The following is a 23,985-nucleotide window of genomic DNA, read 5'->3' as shown; positions in this document are numbered from 1 at the left end:
GACAGGAAGCCTCACGTGCTGCAGTCCATGGAGTCGCAGAGAGTCGGACATGACTGAGCAACTGAACTGACTGATGCATCCCTGCTGGATGTTAAGACTTTTACCCATTATCATGTGATCCCAAGTTACTGATGGGGTCTGAGCACCTGATGTGCTGAGCTAAGCAGCTCTGAAGTCAGAGCGAGGCTTAAGCCACAGATCCTCCCTAGAGGAGGCTTCAGTCTCGTTGAGAAGACAGGACTGAACTACGACAACAAGGAAAGCTGGCCAACATCCAGGCAGACTGTGAAAATGCCAGGAGGGGAAAATCCCCAGGGATCAGCCAACTTGGAGAAAATGCTCAGGCTAAACATCACAGAATGAACTGTAGGCTCTAAGAGGGCAGGGACCAGGTCTGTCTCTCTGTCTTGGCCAGTGCTCTCTTCCCAGCCGAATGAACAGTGATTTAGATAAACGTGAGAGGAGACGGCATCTCGGGGACAGGGACTTCCTGGAGCAAAAACAGAAAGACTTTTCAGGGAGCTACCAGCAGATCGATAAGGCTAGACAGCAATTTTATATCAGGAGGCTGCCAGGAGCAGGAGTTTAAACTCTTCCCCTACAGACAGAGAGGGATGCTAAGGGGCTTTGAAGGGGAGTGAGGGATGTGTAGAAAGCAGTGTTTGGAATTAGAAAGTGTTTCACAAGCTCCTTCCAGGCACAAACCCAGAGAGGGTGGTGGCCTTTCCCCCTAGAACCATCACTGTGGCAGTGACTGCCAGAAGGATTGGAGAGGAACAGGGCGGAGAGGTGGGACCGGAGATTCTTTTACAAGAGTTCGCAAGTCAGACGTGAGAGCCAGGAGAGTGGGATGTGGAAGAGGGAGCAGGATGTCAAATCGGGAGACTCTCTGAGCAGCGGGAAGGGACTTGGAGAAAGGTGTGTTTGGGATGGGAAGATCCATTTCTGGAACTTTCTTCCCACTCTCCAATCCCAAAGCAGCCTGTGAGCATCTGTTCACTGTTACTCAGTGGGAGCAGCTGGGGACACACCCCTGGGCAGGACTTTGGGTCCACGTTCAGTTTCAAGGTCACGAATTCCAGCACAATGGACACATCTATATTCCCAGTATAAACTCCATCCGAAGCTAAAAAAGGAGATGGAGACTGGGGGGAAGTCTGGGACACTCAGTGTCTCCCGGTGACTAATTCAAAATTGGCCTGGTCCTCTACCCCCACCCCTGTTCCCAGCCCTAAGGACCCCGCTCAGGATAGGCTGGGGGCTCTAAGGGGGACAACCCTAGTCCCCAAGAGCCTGACTCCTTCTTTCTTCCTCCTTCCCTCTGAGTCCAGACTGCGGACAGAGCGTGAAGGCCCCTCGGGTGGTGGGTGGGAAGGAGGCCTCTGTGGATTCTTGGCCTTGGCAGGTCAGCATCCAGTACAACAAACAACACATCTGTGGAGGGAGCATCCTAGACCCGCACTGGATCCTCACGGCCGCCCACTGCTTCTGGTAAGGCGCACTCGGGGAGCCCCTGGGGTCAGAGCCGTGGAGGAGCCTGAGTGCCTGGATCCTCTGTCTCCAATCTGTTGTCTGATGCCCTCCAGCCCTTCCCTGCCCCCTGAAGACCATGTACCAGGGTGTGGCTGCCTAAGGAGACACTGGACGTGACAGCCTTTGTTAGGCCTTGGGGGTCTTAGCAGAGGGTACCAGTCACCAGGCCTGACTTCTTCCCTTTCAGGGGGAAAGCCAGCAAAGACCCCATGTCCTCACTCTCCCCTACATCACTCACTGCACAAAAGCACTTCCCATCTGCCTCTGAGGACTCCAAGGGAGGCTTGAGAACTCTCTCCCTTTCCGCCAGTCTTTCAAGAATTGGCTTCAAATCCGAGGTCCATGCTACTCCTTCATTATATCCAGAAGTTAAAAAAAAAAAAAAAAAAAAAAGGTATTCTGTTACCAGCCAGCAGAGGGAGGCCTGCCCATACCTCTGGAGAAGGCCCATTCTAGGTCCTCTTCTCTTCATTCATCCATCTGTTTGTTCATTCATTCACCATCTATGAGTACCTACTAGGTACCATGTGCCTTCATGCAGTAGACACAATAACTGCCTCAGAGGACACACAGTGTAGGCCAGTGATCTTTAACCTTTTTAGAGAATCTGATAAAAGCTATAAACTTTTCCCCTGTGCACTCAGCTGTGTCTGGTGTCAGGAAGAAGACAAGGACAGTAAATTCCCTACATATGAACGCGTTCCCTTCCAAGCATACGTTTGTAAGTCCAATTGGGTTCATTAACTTCAACAAAGTTAGCCTCGGTACCCAGCTTTTACAAATAAAGTCAGACACATTAACGAACTTACATGATTGGACGTGCAAACACACATTCGCATCTTTGAGGGTCTTCAACTTGAAGGTTCATATGTGGGAGACTTACTGTACACAGTAGAACTGACCACAATGCAAGTACCACATGAGTAACAAGACCAGTAAAATGCGCTAGAGGATAGAGTGTCAGGACCCAGAGCTCAGGCACTGGGCATAGCCCATTCCCCAGCCCTCCAGTTATACATTTCTTCCGGCAGGTTTCACCAGGGAGAAGAATCAAATCCCCCTTTAGAATCTGACCTGCAGTAGGTGATTCCTCAGATGGCCCCTCCTCCAGCACCCCTCACCATCATTTCCCTCCAAGGCAGAGACATGCAGCACCCCACTCCCCAGGGACCCGGAGACCTAGCCTTTGGCAAAACCTCCTCATGCTTGGCTCAGACCTGAACTGCACTGTCTCTGCCCCCAGGAAGCATCTCGATGTGCCCAACTGGAAGGTGAGGGCTGGCTCAGACAGACTGGGCAGCTCCCCATCCCTGCCTGTGGCCAAGATCTTCATCCTTGAGCCGAACACCACACACCCCAGAGAGCACGACATTGCCCTCGTGAAGCTGCAGCTCCCGCTTACTTTCTCCGGTGAGAGCCGGCGCCTGGGGACAGAACTCCCATTCTGCCACTAGCTCTTTCACTAAGTGGCCTTGGGCACATCACTATTCCTCTCAAGACCTCAGTTGGCCCATTGTTTCTGGCAAGTATATCAGCCTATCGTCATGAAAGCCGTGAGGCCTCCTCGAGCTCTCAGCTGACACCCGGCCTCTGCCAGATTCTTCTGATGTCTGTTTTCTCTACATAGAGCACCCCAAGTGAGAATCACAGATTCATCCAATCTTGGAGTTGTGAGGGACCTAAAAGATCTCCTGGCCTATCCTCAACCCCAACCAATGCAAAGGCCTGCACAATCTCCCTGCCAAAGGGTCATTGGGCCCATTTGCTCTCCTCCAGGGACACCAACTCATTACTGTTAAGGCAGCCCATAGCATCTTTGACCAGCTCTGTTCAATGACTCAAGCTTACACTGGGTGGTATTTAGATCAGCATCTCCAATGGTGGGTTCCATAGAACATGGGTCCCTTGGGTACAAGAGGGTTCCTCTCTCAAATAAGTTTGGAAAACATTTTTATACCGTAGCTCTCTTCCTGGAACACATGAGTATATTAATGACACGAGAGGGGTTTTTTTTTAGCAATTTGTTTTGTTGTGTTTAATTCACAGTTTCTTTATTTAAAATTATTTATTTGTTTTTGGCTGTGCTGGGTCTCCATTGCTGCATAGCATTTTCTCCAGGGTGGCAAGCAGGGGCTCCTCTTCCTTGCGGTGCTTGGGCTTCTCACTACTATAGCTTCCCCTGTTGCAGAGCAAGGGCTCTAGGCACGTGGGCTTCAGCAGCTGCAGCAAATGGGCTCAGTAGTTGTGTCTCATGGACTTAGTTGCTCTGTGGCGTGTGGAATCTTCCTGGACCAGGGACCAAACTCATGTCTCCTGCATTGGCAGGTGGGCTCTCATTCACTACACCACCAGGGAAGTCCAACACATTTTCTAAACTTATTTGACCACAGAATCTTTTTTTTTCCCATGCTACTTCTATTAACATCCCATGGAACATGTGCTATGGAAACCCTGGTGTTAACCCTTACAGAGGGTTTAGCTGCCAGGCTCTCCTGAACTTCGGGTCCCCTCTTTCTCTCTGCTCCTGGTAGGCACAATTAGGCCCATCTGCTTGCCCTTCTCTGACGAGGAGCTCACTCCAGGCACCCCACTCTGGGTCATCGGATGGGGATTTACAGAAGAGAACGGAGGTAAGTGCCAGGCTCAGGATCACAGGACTAAGTGAGCAGCTCCCAAAAGTGATGGGAAGGAGGACCATTCTTTAGAAAAACCCATCCTGGAGGTCCAAGCACCAAGGTACCAGGAAACCCAGAGAACTGTCCTGGGCTGGGATTTGAAGGCGAGAATGGGAATGCGAGTGTGTTTTCAACCTCCAGGGAAGATGTCTGACATACTGCAGCAGGGATCCGTCCAGGTCATCAACAGCACTCGGTGCAACGCAGAGGATGCATACCAGGGGGAGGTCACCGAGACGATGATGTGCGCAGGCCTCCCGGAGGGCGGCGTGGACACCTGCCAGGTGCGGCCTCCAAGGATCGTGAGGGAATTACAGAGACAGGGGAAGTCTGCTTTGAAGAGATGAGAAAGCTCAGAGGATGAATGCCCCCACATGAAGCCTTGCATACGGTGGGCACGCAGTGTGCGACGCAGTGTGTGATGAAGGGAGGAAGGGGGAGAGGGAGAAAGATATGAGGATGGATGCATGCATGGATGGATGGACAGACAGATAGGAGCAGATAGATTTCAAATGTACATTTTACATACAAAGATGATGTTTCCCTCCCCACCTGCTCTTACTTCCCGTCGCTTAAAACAGTATGAGCCCCTAGCCAGCAGGAACCCCAGGTCTGTTTTCTCTACAGCTGTCCTCAAGCTGCTGAACCACTCTAGAGAAAACCCATCTCATGCTGGATAAGCCCCAGTGCGCTGCCCCTCACCCATCCTCCTGGCCAGTCTGTGAACATATTCTCACATCCCAACCCAGAGGATCTTCTGAACTATTTTCATTAAAACCCAAAACCCTTCTCCCACCCCCATTCTCAGTCATTAAATCCCTTCACTCAAGAGGCATCTCTTAGGCCTCTCTTGATGACTTGATATCAGGTGGATGCAGAACTCGGAGGACCGTGTCTTCCCTCAGGGAGTTCACGGTAATGGGGGCGGGGGTGAGTAACTCCACAGGCAGTTCAGCTATCGAGTCATTGGGTTCTGAGGGATGAAGCCCCAGAGGCTATAAGAGCTGGTAAGAAGGACACCCAAATAAGTGCACTTTTCACTATCTCTCATTTTTTATACAAGAAAATGTCATTTTGTAGTTTGCTTGTTCTCTCTCTCTCTCCATCTAATTCCAAGCTCCCTTAGGGCAAGGATCTTTTCTCTTTTCATTAATTGATCTCAGTTATCTAGAACAGTGACTAGCATGAAATAAGCCTTCCTGTAATGGTTCAATAAATCTGGAAACTACTAGGTTAGATGGGCTTCCCAGGTGAATCCGCCTGAAATGCAGGAAGTGTGGATTCTATCCCTGGATCAGGAAGATCCCCTGGAGAAGGGAATGGCTACCCACTTCAGTATTCTTGCTTGGAGAATCCTACTGACAGAGAAGCCTGGCGCACTGCAGTCCATATGGTCACATAGAGCCGGACATGACTGAAGCGACTCAGCACGCACTAGGTTAGACAAAGATAACCAGGCTTCCTTACCATAGGACACCTTAGAGCCCTCACTAAGCTCGTGTGAGTTGTAGATCTCCAAGAAAGGGCTAACAGCGCACCTACAACTTGCTTGACCGCAGACAGAACCCTTTCGCCCCAAAAGGGAAGGGCATTCCAGGCTGCAGGAACAGCATGAGCAGGGGAAGTGAAGGTGGAACAGCAGAGGGCGCTGGAGAGCAGGGACCAGATGGGCCAGTGCAGTGAGGGGAGGGTGGAGAAGCCCACCTCTCCACCCCAGCCCTGCCCACCCTCCCCAGCAGCCTCTGCTCTGGCCTCTCTCACAGGGCGACAGTGGTGGCCCTCTGATGTTTCACTCTGACCGGTGGCAAGTGGTGGGCATCGTGAGCTGGGGCCATGGCTGTGGGGGGCCTACTACCCCAGGAGTATACACTAAGGTCACAGCCTATCTCAACTGGATCTACAGTGTCCGGAAGGTAAGCGTCTTTGCCCTCTCTGTTGTACCCTCCCTCCCTTCCTCTCGTCTGTGGGTTCCAAGCCACCCTTAGTGACTTAATGGCTCTGAGATACCCCTTTAAGCCCAAGGCGATGACACCCCACTCCAGTACTCTTGCCTGGAAAATCCCACAGATGGAGGAGCCTGGTAGGCTGCAGTCCATGGGGTCATGAAGAGTCAGACATGACTGAGCGACTTCACTTCACTTTTCACTTTCATGCATTGGAGAAGGAAATGGCAACCCACTCCAGTGTTCTTGCCTGGAGAATCCCAGGGATGGGGGAGCCTGGAGGGCTGCCATCTATGGGGTCACACAGAGTCGGACACGACTGAAGCAACTTAGCAAGCAACAGCAGTCTTCATTCCCAGCAAGTGACAACCTGGAATTTCACCATTAAGAGCTGAAATTCCTTAGATCAGAGACTCCCATTAAATGCAAATACCTTACTGTATGGAACACACCCAGCTTTACCATTCTCTTGTTCTCTGATCAAATGCAGCTATCAGACACTTTCCAGAGACCAGATTCTGATAAGAAGGAGGATGGAAATATTAGTCCTAAAAAGGAATGAATTTGAGTCAGTTGTAGTGAGGTGGATGAACCTAGAGCCTTTTAGACAGAGAGAAGTCAATCTAAAAGAGAAAAACAAATATCAGATATTAATGCATATATATGGAATCTAGGAAAAAATAGTACTGATGAACCTATTTACAGAGAAGAAATGGAGACACAGACATAGCGAACAGATTTGTGGACACATTTGGAGAAGGAGAGGGTGGGACAAATTGAGAAAGAAGCATTGATATATATGCACTATCATGTGTAAAACAGATAAGTAGCGGGAAGCTGCTGTATAACACAGGGAGCTCAGCCTGGTGCTTTGTGATGACCTAGGAGAAGGCAATGGCACCCCACTCCAGTACCCTTGCCTGGAAAATCCCATGGACGCAGGAGCCTGGTAGGCTGCAGTCCATGGGGTCGCTAAGAGTCGGACACGACTGAGCGACTTCACTTTCACTTTTCACTTTCATGCATTGGAGAAGGAAATGGCAGCCCACTCCAGTATTCTTGCCTGGAGAATCCCAGGGACAGGGAGCCTGGTGGGCTGCCGTCTATGAGGACTACACAACTGAAGCGACTTAGCAGCAGCAGCAGCAGCAGGGGCTGGAATGGATTGGGGGAGGGAAGCTCAAAAGGGAAGGGATATATATAATCATGACTGATTCCATTAATGTACAGCAGAGACCACCACAATGCTATAAAGCAATTATCCTCCAATTAAAAAAAAAAAAAGGAGGATGGAAAGGCTTATGAGACTTCCTGACCTCTAGAGAGTAGAGAGAGGAGCAAAGAGCTTCAGAAAAGGAGGATTAATTTTGCATGCCACCATTTTGTCCAGTTTCAAATTACCTAGTTTATTTGTTGGTCTTTTTTATTCTAGTCTGATCCATGATGTTCCTGCCCCCCTGCAGTGCTGGAAACTGCTTCCCCCTGCCCTGCCTACATGGGAATCCCCCAGAAGTCAGACACAGACCAAGAGCCCCCTTGGGCACACCTCTCTGCCCACACTCTCAGCATTCTAGGTGCAGCAAAGGACCTGCCATCCTGTAAGTCACCCCACAGCTCACAGGCACCCAGGAAGTCAGCAGCTCCAGTTCAGCTGCCCGTGATGCTCTCAGCATCTGGAGGAGAGAGAGACACAGCCCACCGAAAAAGCCAGCCTCCAAGGCTGAGGTCTCAGAAGGCATTGCTAAGCCAAGAACTTTCTACTCTGTTGAATGGAAACAGACACTTTTCTAAGAGCCCAGATCACCAAGGGCTGGAGTGGAGGGAGGGGAGGGTCTGAGCCAGCCCTCTGCCTCCCCACCCATCCCCAAGCCCACCTGAACAAAAAACCATTTATAATGGAAAATGTGCTGTCCTGCTCTTGGTTCAAGTACTGTTTCTTACTGTTTTTTTATTGTGGCTACTGTTTATTAAACTGATGCGTGAAGTCTTTGACATAGGCTGACAGGGCTTCTTGAAAAGTGTTGAGCTAATGACTACCAAGCTATGATCTTTATTCCTTGTCCTGGGTAGGAAAAGGTCTATGGGAAATGATTGATTCTCAAAGTAGAAAAGAAGACATGGGTCCTAGAGCTGATGGGTGGGGGCACCCCACCCAGGGGGCAACAGTGAACAACCGACTGGGGAAGCCAGGGGTCATTAAGTGTGCTTTCTACACAGCGGACTTGTCCCACTGCCTTCCTCCCCTTCCTCTCTGCCCTGATATCAGCCACAAGCAGGGAGAGGATCTGGGCTTTCAAGGCTGACTTTGAATCATGGCTCCCCAAGAGGCTGGGAAAAGGTATTGCAACTCTAAGTCCTAACATCTACCTTAAGAACTCTAGGTGTGATTTTTAACCATTGTTTTTTTTTTTTAAGCCACATGGCGTGTGGATCTTGGTTCCCCACCAGGATCAAACCCACACCCCTGCAGAGAAGTGCAGAGTCTTCACCACTGGACCACCAGGGAAGTCCCTGTCATTCAGTTTTAAACAGCCCTTTTTCACCTGCTTCCCTGGTGGCACTAGTGGTAAAGAATCCACCTGCCAATCCAGGAAATGCAGGTTCGATCCCAGGGTCTGGAAGAGCCTCTGGAATAGGAAATGGCTCCCCACTCCAGTATTCTTGCCTGGAAAATTCCATGGGCAGAGGAGCCTGGTGGGCTACGGTTCATGGGGCCACAAAGAGTCAGACATGACTGAGCAATTGAGCACAATCCTGCACAGGAATGGGATGGTCTCCGAGCTGGGATCTGAGGATATTAGCATGAATAAGTTCCTGCACTCAAAATGGTCAGGGAAGTAAGCCCTATGAACTTTTCTGGCAGCTGTAGGGAGCCCAGGTGTTTTGAGGACCCTCTTGCTGTAGTTGTATCAAATCCTTGATAAAATTATACCTGTTAATGTCTTCTTAGGGTCTTAGTAAATAATAGAAATCTTCAAAGGCCAAAAAAATAAAAATAAAGCAAAGCCATCAGAATCATGAGTTGAAACTATGGGGGAGATCTGGGAACAATAGCTTACTAAAGTCTTGGGTTGCCCTCAGACAAAGACATACATGCAAGCTGAGATCAGAACTAACCCCAGACCCACTGCACGCAGGGAAGCGGAAACTGGGATTTCCACATAAAACAGAGACAAATGAATGGGGTAGATCCCATGAGGCAGATCTAATGGAGAAGGAAAGACCCCATTAGATTTAGGGCCTCAGGATTTCCAGAGGGAGATCCTCCAAATATGAGTTCACAATCAAAGATTGGCCAAGAGTTTAAAAATAAAACCTCAAGAACTTTAGATGTTAGAATTATAGATAATTATAATAATTATTATATTTTATTATACATATGGACATAGAATGTATATATATATATGATAGAGTATGTCTGTGTGATGGACACTACTCTCTATATGGCTTCATCATGTAGGTAGTCACTTAATACTCACACAAACCTGTGAAACTGATTCTATTCTTATCCCCATTTTATGGATAAGAAAACTAAGCATAATCAGAGTAAGTACCTTGCCTGAGGTTGCATACTGGCAAGTTGAACATAAGCATTCTCATTCCAGAGTTCATGCTACAAACTCCCAAAATATTGGGCCATACATACTCTATGTGGCCAAAAGAGTAACCACTAAGAGAATGGAAATAAAGTTTTTAACTTCAAAACAATAAAAACAAGAAATAGATTAAGGAAAAACAAACTAAATATCAAGCAATCTCAAAAGATGGATGAGAGCTAAAACTAAAAAAAGTATAGAAAACGGAATAAATAAAATATACAAAAATAGGATAAAATATCAATAATTACAATAAATGTTAAACTCATCAACTAATACATAGAGATAAGCAAAATGGATAAAAATGTAAAATTAAGCTACATGTTATTTATAACAGACACACCAGCATGTTAGGTTCAGTTCAGTTCAGTTCAGTCGCTCAGTCATGTCCGACTCTTTGCGAATGTTAGGTTACACACTGTTAAAATCAAGAAGACAAAAAAAAGTACAGAAAGCAAGCACATAACAAAATTAAAGCTGGAGAAGCTAAATTTTTTTTTAAGTAAGCATTTAGGACAAAAAAGGAAAAAAACACTTAAGGATAAAGAGAGTCAATCATAAAAGCTTCAATTCACCAGGAAGACAGTAAGTTAAAACCTGTAAAAGCAGCTGCTGCTGTTTTCCTTCCAGTCCCAGAACCAAATGGCTGCCACACAGAAGGCTTCCAGGAGTGTCTAAGTCACTGTAGGTTTTCTTCATCTTCCATCAGAAAACAGCTTCTAACTCACTTCAGCCTTCCCTCATCTTCTCTTAGATGCAGGAGATCAAGCCCTGAGCCTTTGGAGTGGGAGCACTGACTCCAAGACCCTAGACTACCAGAGAACTAACCCTAGGGAGGATCAGATGGTGAGAATTCAGACAAAGGAAACCACTTGGATACAAGACCCGGCATCACCCAACCACCAGTAGCACCCTGTGCAGGATGCCTCATCTAAACAACAAACAAAACAAAAATACAAACCCAGTCATCAGCAGACAGGATTACCACCGCACTCAGCCTTGCCCATCAGAGGAAAAACAAACAAAAACTCAGCACAAATCACACCCTATACAAAGCTTACACAAATCACTAGACCAACCGTAGGAGGGCAGAAACCAAAAGGAAGAAGGAATTCAACCTTGAAGCCTGGGAAAGGAGACCTCAAACACAATAAGTTAAAAAAAAAATAATGAAAAGGCAGAGAAATACTACACAAATGAAGAAACAAACTAGAAACACAGAAGTCCAAATAAATGAAGAGGAAATAGGCAAACTACCTGAAAAAGAATTTAGAATAATGATAGTAAAGGTGATCAAAAACCTTGCAAACAAAATGGAGAAAATGCAAGACTCAATTAACAAAGACCTAGAAGAATTAAAGAATAAACGTACAGAGGCAAACAACACAATTACTGAAATAAAAAATACTCTAGAAGGAATCAATAGCAGAATATCTGAAGCAAAAGAATGAATCAGTGGGCTGGAAGATAAAATGGTGGAAATAACTTCTGAAGAGCAGAATAAAGTAAAAAGAATGAAAAGAACTGGAGACAGTCTCAGAGACCTCGGGGACAATATCAAATGCACCAACATTCGAGTTATAGGGTTCCCAGAAGGAGAAGAGAAAAAGAAAGGGTATGAGAAAATTTTTGAAGAGATTATAGTTGAAATTTTCCCTAACGTGGAAGAGGAAATAGTCAATTGAGTCCAAGAGACACAAAGAGTCCCGTACAGGATAAACCCAAAGGAAAACACACCAAGACACATATTAATCAAACTAACAAAGACTAAACACAAAGAAAGAATATTAAAAGCAACAAAGGAAAAGCAACAAGTAACATACAAGGGAAACCCCATATGCTTAACAGCTGATCTTTCAGCAGAAACTCTGCAGGCCAGAAGGGAATGGCAGAATATATCTAAAGTACTGAAAGGGAAAAATTACAACAAAGATTACTGTACCTGGTAAGGATCTCATTCAAAATTGATGGAGAAATAGAAAGCTTTTCAAACAAGCAAAAGTTAAGAGAATTCAGTACCACCAAACCAGCTTTACAACAAATGTTAAAGGGACTTACATAGTCAAGAAATACAAAAGAAGAAAAAAGATCTACAAAATCAACCCCAAACAATTAAAAAATTGCAATAGGAAAATATATATCAATAATTTCTTTAAATGTAAATAATTAAATGCTCCAACCAAAGGACACAGACTAGCTGAATGGATACAAAAACAAGACCCATATATATGCTGTCTACAGGAAACCCACTTCAGACCTCAAGACACAGATAGAATGAAAGTGAGAGGATGGAAAAATATATTCCATGCAAATGGGAAGCAAAAGAAAGCTGGAGTAGCAATCCTCATATCAGACAAAACAGACCTTAAAATAAAGAATAGTACAAGAGATAAGGAAGGACACTACATAAAGATCAAGGGATCAATCCAAGAGGAAGACATAGCAATTGTAAATATCTATGCACCCAACATAGGAGCACCTAATACATAAGACAAACACTAACCAATGTAAAAGGAGAAATTGACAGTAACACAATAATAGTAGGAGACTTTAACACCCCACTCACACCAATGGACAGATCATCAAAACAGAAAATTAATAAGGAAACACAAGTCTTAAATAATACATTAGATGAGATGGATCTCATTGATATCTTCAGGACATTCCATCCAAATGCAGAAGAATACACCTTCTTCTCAAGTGCACATGGAACATTCTCCAGGACAGACCACATCTTGGGCCACAAATCAAACCTCAGTAAATTTAAGAAAATCAAAATCATATCAAGCATCTTCTCTGACCACAATGCTATGAGACTAGATATCAATTACAAGAAAAAAACGTAAGAAACACAAACACGTGGAGATTAAACAGCACGTTTCTAAATAATCAACAAGTTACTGAAGAAATCAAAAGGGAAATAAAAAAATTTCTAGAAACAAATGACAATGAAAACACAACAACTCAAAACCTATGGGATGCAGCAAAAGCAGTTCTAAGAGGGCAGTTTATAGCAATACAATCCTACCTCAAGAAACAAGAAAAACATCGAATAGACAGCCTAACTTTACACCTAAAACAACTGGAAAAAGAAGAACCAAAAAAAAACCCAAAATTAGTAGAAGGAAAGAAATCATAAAGATCCAAGCAGAAGTAAATGAAAAAGAAATGAAAGAAACAATAATAAAGATCAATAAAACTAAACCCTGGTTCTTTGAGAAGATAAACAAAATTGACAAGCCTTTAGTCAAACTCATCAAGAAAAAGAGAGAAGAATCAAATCAACAAAATTAGAAATGAAAAAGGAGAGGTTACAGCAGACAATGAAGAAATACAAAGGGTTATAAGAGACTATTATGAACAACTCTATGGCAATAAAATTGATAATGGAAGAAATGGACAGGTTCTTAGAAAAGTTCAATCTTCCAAGACTGAACCAGGAAGAAATAGAAACTATGCACAACCCAATTACAAGCACTGAAATTGAAGCTGTGATCAAAAATCTCCCAAAAAACAAAAGCCCAGGACCAGATGGCTTCACAGGAGAATTGTATCAAATATTTAGAGAAGAGTTAATGCCTCTCCTTCTAAAACTCTTTCAAAAAACTGCAGAGGAAGGAACACTTCAAAACTCATTCTACAAGGCCACCATCACCCTAATACCAAAACCAGACAAAGACAACACTAGAAAAGAAAACTACAGGCCAATGTCACTGATGAACATAGATCCAAAAATCCTCAACAAAATTTTAGTATACAGAATTCAGCAACACATCAAAAAGCTCATACACCACGATCAAGTTGGGTTTATTCCAGGGATGCCAGGATTCTTCAATATATGCAAATCAAGCAGTGATACACCATATTAACAAATTGAAAGATAGAAACCATATGATAATCTCAATAGATGCAGAAAAAGCCTTTGACAAAATTCAGCACCCATCTATGATTAAAACTCTTCAAAAAAATGGGCATAGAAGGAACCTACCTTAACATATTAAAGGCCATATATGATAAGCCTATAGCAAACATTATTCTCAATGGTAAAAATCTGAAAGCACTCCCCCTAAGATCAGGAACAAGACAAGGGTGTCCACTTTCCCCACTATTATTCAACATAGTTCTGGAAGTCCTAGCTACAGCAATCAGAGAAGAAAAAGAAATAAAAGGAATCCAGATTGGAGAAAAAGAAGTAAAGCTCTCACTGTCTGCAGATGGCATGATACTGTACATAGAAAACCCTAAAGATAATATCAGAAAATTACTAATGCTAATCAGTGAATTTAGCAAAGTTGCAGGATACAAAATCAATACACAGAAATTACTTGCAATTCTATATACTAACAACGAAAAATCAGAAAGAGAAATTAAGGAGTCAATCCCATTCACCATCGCAACAAAAAGAATTAAATATCTAGGAATAAACTTACCTAAGGAGGCAAAAGGACACAGAAAATTAGAAGACACTAATGAAAGAAATCAAAGATGACATAAACAGATAGAGAGATATTCCATGTTCCTGGGTGGAAAGAATCAATATTGTGAAAATGACTGTGCTACCAAATGCAGTCTACAAATTCAGTGTGATCCCTGTCAAATTACCAATGGCATTTTTCACAGAACTAGAATAAAAAATTTCACAATTCATATGGAAACACAAAAGACCCTGAATAGCCAAAGCAGTCTTGAGAAAGAAAAATGGAGCTGGAGGAATCAAACTTCCTGACTTCAGATTATACTACAAAGCTACAGTCATCAAAACAGTATGATACTGGCACAAAAACAGAAATGTAGACCAATGGAACAAGATAGAAAGCCTGGAAATAAACCCATGCACCTATGTGAACCTTATTTTTGACAAAGGAGGGAAGAATCTACAATGGGGCAAAGACAGCCTCTTCAACAAATGGTGCTGGGAAAACTCAACAGCTACATATTAAAGAATAAAATTAGAACACTTCCTAACACCATATACAAAGATAAACTCAAAATGGATTAAAGACCTAAACATAAGACCAGAAACTATAAAGCTCTTAAAGGAAAGCATAGGCAGAACACTCAATGACATAAATCAAGATCCTCTATGACTCACCTCCTAGAGTAGCATAAATAAAAACAAAAGTGAACAAGTGGGGCCTGATTAAATTTAAAAGCTTTTGCACAGCAACAGAAACTATTAGCAAGGTGAAAAGACAACCCTCAGAATGGGAGAAAGTAATAGCAAATGAAACAACTGACAAAGGACTCATTTCCAAAATATACAAGCAGCTCATACAACTCAATGCCAGAAAAACAAACAACCCAATCAAAAAGTGGGGAAAAGACCTAAACAGACATTTCTCCTAAGAAGACACACAGATGGCTAACAAACACGTGAAAAGATGCTCAATATTGCTCATTATTAGAGAAATGCAAATCGAAACTACAATGAGATATCACCTCACACTGGTCAGAATGGCCATCATCAAAAATGCTACAAACAATAAATGCTGGAAAGCATGTGGAGAAAAGGGAACATTCTTGCACTATTGGTGGGAATGTAAACTGATACAGCCACTATGAAAGACAGGGTGGAGATTCTTTAAAAATTAGTAATAAAACCACCTCATAACCCAGCAATCCCACTCTTAGGCATATACCCTGAGGAAACCAAAATTGAAAAACTCATGTATCTCATTTTTCATTGTAGTACTATTTACATTAGCTAGAACATGGAAGCAATCTAGATGTCCATTGACAGATGAATGGATAAAGAAGTTGTGGTACATGTATACAATGGAATATTACTCAGCCATAAAAAAGAACACATTTGAGTCAGTTCTGATGAGGTGGATGAACGTAGAACCTATTATACAGAGTGAAGTGAGTCTGAAAGAGAAAGAGAAATATTGTATTCTACCACATATATACAGAATCTAGAAAAATGGTACTGAAGAATTTATTTATAGGGCAGCAATGAAGAAACAGACATAGAGAACAGACTTAGGGACCTGGGAAGAGGGAAGGAGAGAGTGAGATGTATGGAAAGAGTAACACGGAAACTTACATTACCATATGTAAAATAGATAGCCAACAGGAATTTGTTGTATGGCCGAGGAAACTCAAACAGGGGATCTATATCAATCTAGAGGGGTGGGATGGGTAGGAGATGGGAGGGAGGTTCAAAAGGAAGGGGATATATGTATACCTATGGTTGGTTCATGCTGAGGTTTGACAGAAAACAACAAAATTCTGTAAAACAATTATCCTTCAATAAAAAATAAATTAAAAAGAAAAACTTGTAAACAAAGAGAAGAAAAAAGAAATGAAAAAATGCCATCTCTTTGTCACCACAGGAATTAGCTATCACACCAAGTCTTTATTTGGAAATTGTGTCTAGAGAGAAAAAAGTGAGCATTGTTCTGTTTTGCCATAAAAATCTACTTGCACTTAACAAGATGAGTCAATGTGGTGAGGGAAAGCTCTTCTTTAAAGAAAAAATATAGCAAATTGATATAGATGAATGATAGAAAATCATTTTTTGCATCGTCAATGAAATAATTGATTCAGGCAAGTATCATCAACAGATGCTAAAACCATTAAATGAAAGGTTGAAAGAGAGCAGGATATTTGCATAAAGCCCAAGTATAACCCTCACAGATTCCATGCTAATCTCAAGAGTAAAACCTAGTTTTAAAATCAAGAGGGGACTTCCCTAGTGGTCCGTAATTAAGACTCCATGCTCCCAATGCAGGGGACACAGGTTCAATTCCTGGTCAGGTAACAAAGATCCCACAAGCCACACGGTACAGCCAAAAATTAATAAATAAAATATAAATTGACAAAAAATAAAAATGAGAAAATTCTGAACCGAAAAATATTTCAAATTTAAAAGCTAAAATATAATCAAAGGGTCAGACTCTCATCATCTACTCACTAACAGTGAAACAACCAGATATTATTTGCCTCCCAACATGAAGATAATGGATACCTCATGTTTTGTCACCTAAAGGTAACTTATCAAATATGCTTAAGTCAAACCTTTACATCTAATTTTCAGTTTGTAGGAAATATACGAATTAGAGGAATAAGTTAAATGACACCCTTGGGACCTAACAGCCAAATCCAGAAGGTGGGACATTCTAAAGACCAAGAGACCTGGTCAGGGAACTAAGATCCCACATACTACAATTAAGCCCATGGGCTGCAACTACTGATCCCATGTACCACAGCGAAGACCCAGCACAGCCAATATAAATGGTAAAAATATATAATAATAATAATTTCAAAAATAAAAAAGACTTAAGAGAGTAACAGCCAAATAGAAGGTGTGGACCCCGATTGGATCCTCCCTGCATGCGTGCTCAGTCGTGTCTGACTCTCTGTGACCCCGTGTAGCCTGCCAGGCTCCTCTGTCCATGGGATTCTCCGGGCAAGAATACTGGAGTGGGCTGCCATGCCCTCCTCCAGGGGATCTTCCCGACCCGGGACCAAACCCGCGTCTCCTGCGTCTCGTCTTCTGCACTGGCAGGCGGATGCTTCACCGTCGAGCCACCTGGGAATCCCGAAAGACATCTGAGCTAAGGGCTAACCGGGGAAACATGAATACCATCTGGATATTGGATGATAACAAGGAATTGTTAATTTCATTATAATATTCTACTTTAAAATATCTTTAATTTTTAGAGATTCATACAGAAGTGTCTGGGATAAAATGATACAATGTTGTAATTCATCTTTTTAAAAAAGTGGAAACAAGATAGAAAAGTGTCAAGTGTGGAATCTAGGTGATGGATATTTATTATTCTTCCTGCTTTCCTGTATATCTGAATTTTTTCTCAGTAAATAGATTTTTTAAAAAAACATATAAACAGTTTTAAATCCATCCCAAAACTGAAAGAACTTCAAGGAGATATTGATAAATTCACCATCATAAAGCAAACTTGAAGCATACTTCTCTCAATAATTATTAGGCCAAACAGGTAAAATATTAGTGAAGTATAGATGCTTAAGGCTTCCCAGGCGACTCAGTAGTTGAGAATCTGCCTGCCAATGCAGGAGATGCAAGAGACATGGGTTCAATCCCTGGGTCGGGAAGATCCCTAGAGTACAAATGGCAACCTGCTCCAGTATTCTTGCCTGGGAAATACCATGAACAGAGGAACCTGACAGGCTACAGTCCATGGGGCTGAAAAATATCAGACACCCCTGAGTGTGCGCATACACACACACACATAGATGTGTAAACAATATACTCAGCATACTTGATTAATACACATGTGTAGGACCTTGCCATCAATGCTTAGAAAATAAACATCCTTCTCAAGCACACTTGTTAAAAAAAAAAAAAATTAACTCCATACTGGTTCATAAAGTTTCAACCTATTTCAAAGGCAGTATGGGTACCCATCACATCCATCAATTTCTGCTCAGCCTTGTCTGCATCCCCCATCCTCTCGCCACTTAGATGAAGTCACTGGCCTGGCTTCCTGCCCCAGCTCTCGTTCCTTTCATCCCCTTGGTTCTAAAGCCTTTTCACCTGTCACCGCCTCTTCTCCTAACACCACGTTGGGTCTCCACCTCCCCTGGAGCCAGGATGGTCTGTGGCGTGAAGGGTCTTCATCATGCCCACCAGCACTCGGCACCAGCCGACTATACTCACAAGGCTCTGCTTCCCCAGGGCTGTCTGGAAAGACTGGGTAAAATATGGAAGGTATTGTCTATGGGATAAATGTTTAATAATGGAAAACAGGAGACAGGAAGGAGCCAGAAGATAAATTATTCCACCTTCTTCCCCCAAATGAAACTATTCAGAGAAGCCCTAGTTCTCCAGAGACAGTCCTGTGATTCAGCAACCAGCGGCGTGTTGCTGATAGAGCTGTGTCAGCTCAGGATTGCATCACCTTGTGTTTCCTTTCTCTCTTTACCTGCCACTCTGTCCTTTCCCCCTAAATCCTGCTTCCCTGAGACTGAACCCCATAAAAAAGTGTTAAGATTAACTTTAATTTATACAACTTGAGTTTTCTAAGAAACCTAGTCTATCAAGCGGATGAAACTCTCTGATTGCAACCCCATTAAGTTATAAGACAACAGCAAGCAGTAATTTTTAAATATAAAATGTATGTGATGTTTAACAGCACTTCTAAATAATTCATAGGTCAAAGCAGAAATTATAAGAAAAAAATTACTTAGAATGATAATGAAAGACATAGAATATATGTAAAGGTGTATACAGACACAAGCACATATGCATAGATTGTTTTAGAGTGACATTCAGCAGCTAACCTGAAAGTCCTTGTGCTCAGACTGATCTGGGTTTGTTTGGAGATGGACCAGTCTTTGCACTTGAGACTTGGAGTATAAGTGGTTCCACTAGAAGAGGGGAGAGGAATCAAGAGAAAAACAACAGGATGCTATAAAGTGACTAGCACTGAGACTCACAAAGGTGACCCTCACCCTCTCCGGAAGGGAGGGTGTGGTGAGGGGGTTTGAGGAGAGAAGAGCCCTGTCCTCTTCCCACTAGGAAGGATGGGAACTGAACCCCAGAAAGATGAGCCTGGCTCCGTGGTGCTCTCCGCTTCTGTCCAGGGCCACCTGCACTAGAAAGTCCCCACCTAAAAGCAAGACCACGATGGAGCCCTGAGTATGAGTGTGGGTCAGGAGCTAGAAGAGGCAGAGGGAGAGGCGAGGAGGCAGCCCAGCCCCTTAGTGGAACTCAGGAGAGAATTTAAGGATGGAGTGGGAAACAACATGATGCAAGTGTGTACAAATGCCATGAGACAGTGACGTCTGAAATAGAGCTGGAGGCCGCAGGCTGCACCCACCCCAGGAGGAGAGCGTGGCTAGAGGGAACAGCAAGCACAAAGGGAGCGGTAGGAAGAAGCCCTGTGTGTAGAGAACAGTGTGAGCGGGGACAGAATGGGAAGTAGAAAGGAGAGACGTGGACGGCACCATAGTGAAGAGAAAAGGATTTTAAAGGCAAGCACACCTGACTCAAAACTCTGTGTGTATGTGTGTGTGTTTATTATGAATGTATTCAGTTCAGTTCAAATCAGTCGCTCAGTCGTGTCCAACTCTTTGGGACACTATGAATCGCAGCACGCCAGGCCTCCCTGTCCACCACCAACTCCTGGAGTTCACTCAGACTCACGTCCATCAAGTCAGTGATGCCATCCAGCCATCTCATCCTCTGTCGTCCCCTTCTCCTCCTGCCCCCAATCCCTCCCAGCATCAGAGTCTTTTCCAATGAGTCAACTCTTCGCATGAGGTGGCCAAAGCATTGGAGTTTCAGCTTCAGCATCAGTCCTTCCAATGAACACCCAGGACTGATCTCCTTTAGGATGGACTGGTTGGATCTCCTTGCAGTCCAAGGGACTCTCAAGAATGTATTACATAGTTATAAAAAATTCCAACACCAAAGGTTTAAAGTAAAGAGTTAAACACAGTCATAGAGAATAGAATTGTGGTTGCCAAGGCGGGGGGTGGGTGGCGGAGGGATGGAGTGGGAGGTTGGGGTTAGCAGATGCAAACTATTATATATAGAATAGATAAACAACGAAGTCCTACTGTATAGCCCAGGCAACTATATTCAATATCTTGTGATAAACCATCACAGAAAAGAATATTAAAAACAGTGCATTTATAATCAAAACTACAATGAGATACCACCTCAAACCAGTCAGAATGGCCATCATCAAAAAGTCTACAAACAATAAATGCTGGAGAGAGTGTGGAGAAAGGGGAACCCTCTTGCATTGCTGGTGGGAATGCAAACTGATACAGCCACTGTGGAAGAAGGTATGGAGATTCCTTAAAATACTAGGAATAAAACCACCATATGACCCAGCAATTGCACAACTAGGCATATACCCTGAGGAAACCAAAACTGAAAAAGACACATGTATCCCAGTGTTCACTGCAGCACTATTTACAATAGTTAGACATGGAAGCAACCTAGATGTCCATCGACAGGTGAATGGATAAAGAAGCTGTGGTACATATACACAATGGAATATTATTCAGCCATAAAAAGGAATGCATTTGAGTCAATCCTAATGAGGTGGATGAATCTAGAGCCTATTACACAGAGTGAAGTAAATCAGAAAGGGAAATATAAATATTGTATACTAACACACATATATATGGAAGCTAGAAAAATGGTACTGATTAATTTATTTTCAGGGCAGCAATGGAGAAATAGACATAGAGAACAGACTTATGGACATGGGGGGAGGGGAGGAGGGAGAGGGTAAGATGTATGGAGAGAGTAACATGGAAACTTACAATACAATATGTAAAATAGACATGCAGTGGGAATTTGCTGTGTGACTCAGGGAACTCAAACAGGAGCTCTGTGACAATCCGGAGGAGTGGGATGGGGAGGGAGAGGGGAGGGAGGTTCAGGAGGGAGGGAACATGGGGGTACCTATGACTGATTCTTGTTGATGTTTGACAGAAAACAACAAAATTCAACTTAAAGATAAATTTTTTAAAAAGTGCATATATACATAACCAAATCCCTTCGCTGTACCACAACATTGCAAATCAACTACACTTCAATAAAAATATAATTTTATAGCATATTTTTGAATTTTTATTGGGGGTATAGTTGCTTTACTTTAAAAAAGAATAAAGTTTTGTCTTCAATTCCCAGCTGAATCCCCAATCCCCCGCCTCAGAGACAACCACTAACCTCAGTTGAATGTGTATCTTTTCAGACTCTTTTCTATACAATTATCAATAATCATACCTGTGTCTCTATTTCCTCATCTTTAAAATGGGACTAGTAATAATGGCTCTTCCTTCATAGCGCTGGGGCTTCCCCAGGGGCTCAGATGTGAAGAAGCCACCTGCAATGCAGGAAATGCAGGAGACCTGGGTTCAAACCCTGGGTCTGGAAGATCCCCTGGAGAAGGGACTAGCAACCCACTCCAGTATTCTTACCTGGAGAAACCCATGGACAGCGAAGCCTGGAGGGCCACAATCCATGGGGTCACAAAGAGTCAGACACAACTGAGCGACTGAGCAGGCACACAGCTAATAGTTACATGTCTTTGGAAAATTATTTTTCCTCCTCAGTGCTTTGGTTTTATCATGGGTAAAAGGGAATTAATTCTACCTACCTTTCAGGATTGTAATGAGATGTGAATATGTTGTGGGAAGGGGGCTAGAATCTCAGGAACCAGATCAGTACTTGCCTTAGTCATGACTACACAGAGCCCGGGTCTCCCTTGCTTGCTCCCACAGGTCTTCACACTCACTGATTAAGGCCATCGTACACCCGAAAGAAGAGGAGATGAAGGGCACGACAAACCCTGGCTTTTCTCACCCTCCTGCAGACCGTGCCCAAGAAAAGGTTGGAGTTTGGGCCAGGGACTAGAAGTTGCATAGAAATCTCCTGGGAAACTCGTTACAGTGCAAATTCTGATTCTGTGCTTTGGGGATGAGGCCTGAAATCCTGCATGTCTGACAAGCTCTCTGGCAACACTCATGCTGCAGGTCTGCAGACCACTCTCTTAGTAGTCAGGGCCCTTGACTCCTGTCCTTCCTGTGGCCCAGCTGAAAGACATGGACAAACGCTCTGCCTGACGAGATCATGGACCCAGACAATTGACCTCACGACCCATTCTGAACCCCAAGGGGCTGCCCTCCCTCTGGGCACACCCAAGCCTCTGAGAATCCTATTCCTTCAAAGAAAGCAGGGAAAGTCTAGATTCTCCTCAGAGAATAGACACAGCCTCTGCTTCCATGGAGTTTATGTCCCAATTAGAGAAGATATACAATAAACAAGTAAACAAATATACATCTGCTAGAGAGAAGTGCTTTGAAAAAAATAAAGCAGGATAGGTAGACAGCATCTGAGTGTGGAAGATGTGATTGTAAATAAGATAGCCAGGGGAATCTTCTCTGATAGATGGGTTTCAAGCAGAGATCTGACTGAAATAAAAGAATAATAGGGAATTCCCTAGCAGTCCAGTAGTTAGGACAGTCCAGTCTCACTGTGGGGGCCCCAGGTTTAATTCCTGAGGGAACTAGGATTCCGAAAACCACACAGCCAAAAAAAAAAAAAAAAGGTAAAAAGTAAAAAGAAATAGGAGGGGCTACCCTGGTAGCTCAGTGGTAAAGAATCTACCTATCAATGCAGGAGACACGAGTCCGATCCCTGATCCAGGAAGATTCCCCGTGCCACGGAGCAACTAAGCCCTGCGCCATGACTGTTGAGCCTGTGCTCCAGAGCCCAGGAACCGCAGCTACTGAAGCCCACACCTAGAGCCCAAACTCCTCTGCAAAAGAAGCCGCCGCAGTGAGGAGACCATGCACCCCAACTCGAGAGCAGCCTCTGCTCCCTGCAACTAGAGAAAAGACCCAGCAGCAATGAAGACCCAGAACAGTCAAAATAAAAAAGAAGAAGAAATAGGAGAATGACTTCTGTGGATATCTGGGGAGGAACATTCTAGTAGAGGAGCAGCATGTGCAAAGGTCCTGAGGCAGAAGGAGACTGATACTTGGAGGAACAGCAAGGAGAACAGTGAGACTAGCCTGGGATGAGTCAGCAGGAGTGTCAGGAAGAGAAGATATCAAAGATACCAGCGAGAACAATAGAGCCTTCTGGGCAATTGCAAGCAGTGAGTAAGACGAACTGGAAAGTTCTGAACAAAAGAGTGACATCATCGTTTTTTGGTAATTTTTAAAGATGTCATTTACATAAAGTAAACTTTACCATTTTTGGTATAGAGTTCTGCCAGTTCTGACCAATGTGTGCAAGCAAGCAATCATGGCTCTATCACCCCCCAAAAGTCTCCCCTGCCCTTGGTAGCCTTTCCCATCCCCACCTATTGCCATTGGCAACCACGGATCTATTTTCTGTCCCAGTAGCTTTGCTTCTTCCAGGGTGTCATTTAGAGGAAACTTTATAATAGATGCCCTCTTGAGTCTGAATCCTTTCCCTTAGCATAAAGCACTTGAGATTCATACATATTGGCATATAGAATTTCTTTTTATTTTCCAAATTCAAAGATTAAAATTGAGCAAGATTTCTGGCTTTTGTTGATGTCACATGGTCAGTATCCTGTCATTTCCAAAACGACTAGAAAAACACCAGGTTGTTTTAATATATACATTCCTTTACTGTTACTTAGTAGTTACTCTAGATATTATACCATGTATGGAGCTTTTTATTACTGAAGAATATTCCACTGTATGGATGTGATCGTTTGTGCATCCATTCACCAGGTGAAAGATATTTGGACTGCTTCTTGT

At 43.6% G+C, this 23,985-nt stretch overlaps 1 protein-coding gene across 2 annotated transcripts in view; it reads left to right on the top strand.

Annotated features, from left to right (window-relative positions):
• TMPRSS4 (transmembrane protease, serine 4) overlaps window positions 1–8,143 on the top strand; it is a 40,574-nt gene extending 32,431 nt beyond the window's left edge. The window contains exons 8-13 of one of the 2 annotated variants that reach the window (XM_005689502.3): window positions 1,332–1,491; window positions 2,777–2,943; window positions 4,065–4,163; window positions 4,350–4,492; window positions 5,972–6,121; window positions 7,584–8,143. In XM_005689502.3, the coding sequence (XP_005689559.1) occupies window positions 1,332–1,491; window positions 2,777–2,943; window positions 4,065–4,163; window positions 4,350–4,492; window positions 5,972–6,121; window positions 7,584–7,595 (731 nt within the window). In that variant the 3' untranslated portion in view covers window positions 7,596–8,143. The remainder of the gene's footprint in view (window positions 1–1,331; window positions 1,492–2,776; window positions 2,944–4,064; window positions 4,164–4,349; window positions 4,493–5,971; window positions 6,122–7,583) is intronic. The other variant, XM_018059728.1, reaches the window with a different exon arrangement.

Source organism: Capra hircus, chromosome 15 (genome assembly GCF_001704415.2).
Source record: "Capra hircus breed San Clemente chromosome 15, ASM170441v1, whole genome shotgun sequence".
NCBI lineage: Eukaryota > Metazoa > Chordata > Mammalia > Artiodactyla > Bovidae > Capra > Capra hircus.
The sequence above is the reverse complement of the archived record's forward strand: the minus strand, read 5'-3'. Positions and strand labels throughout refer to the sequence as shown.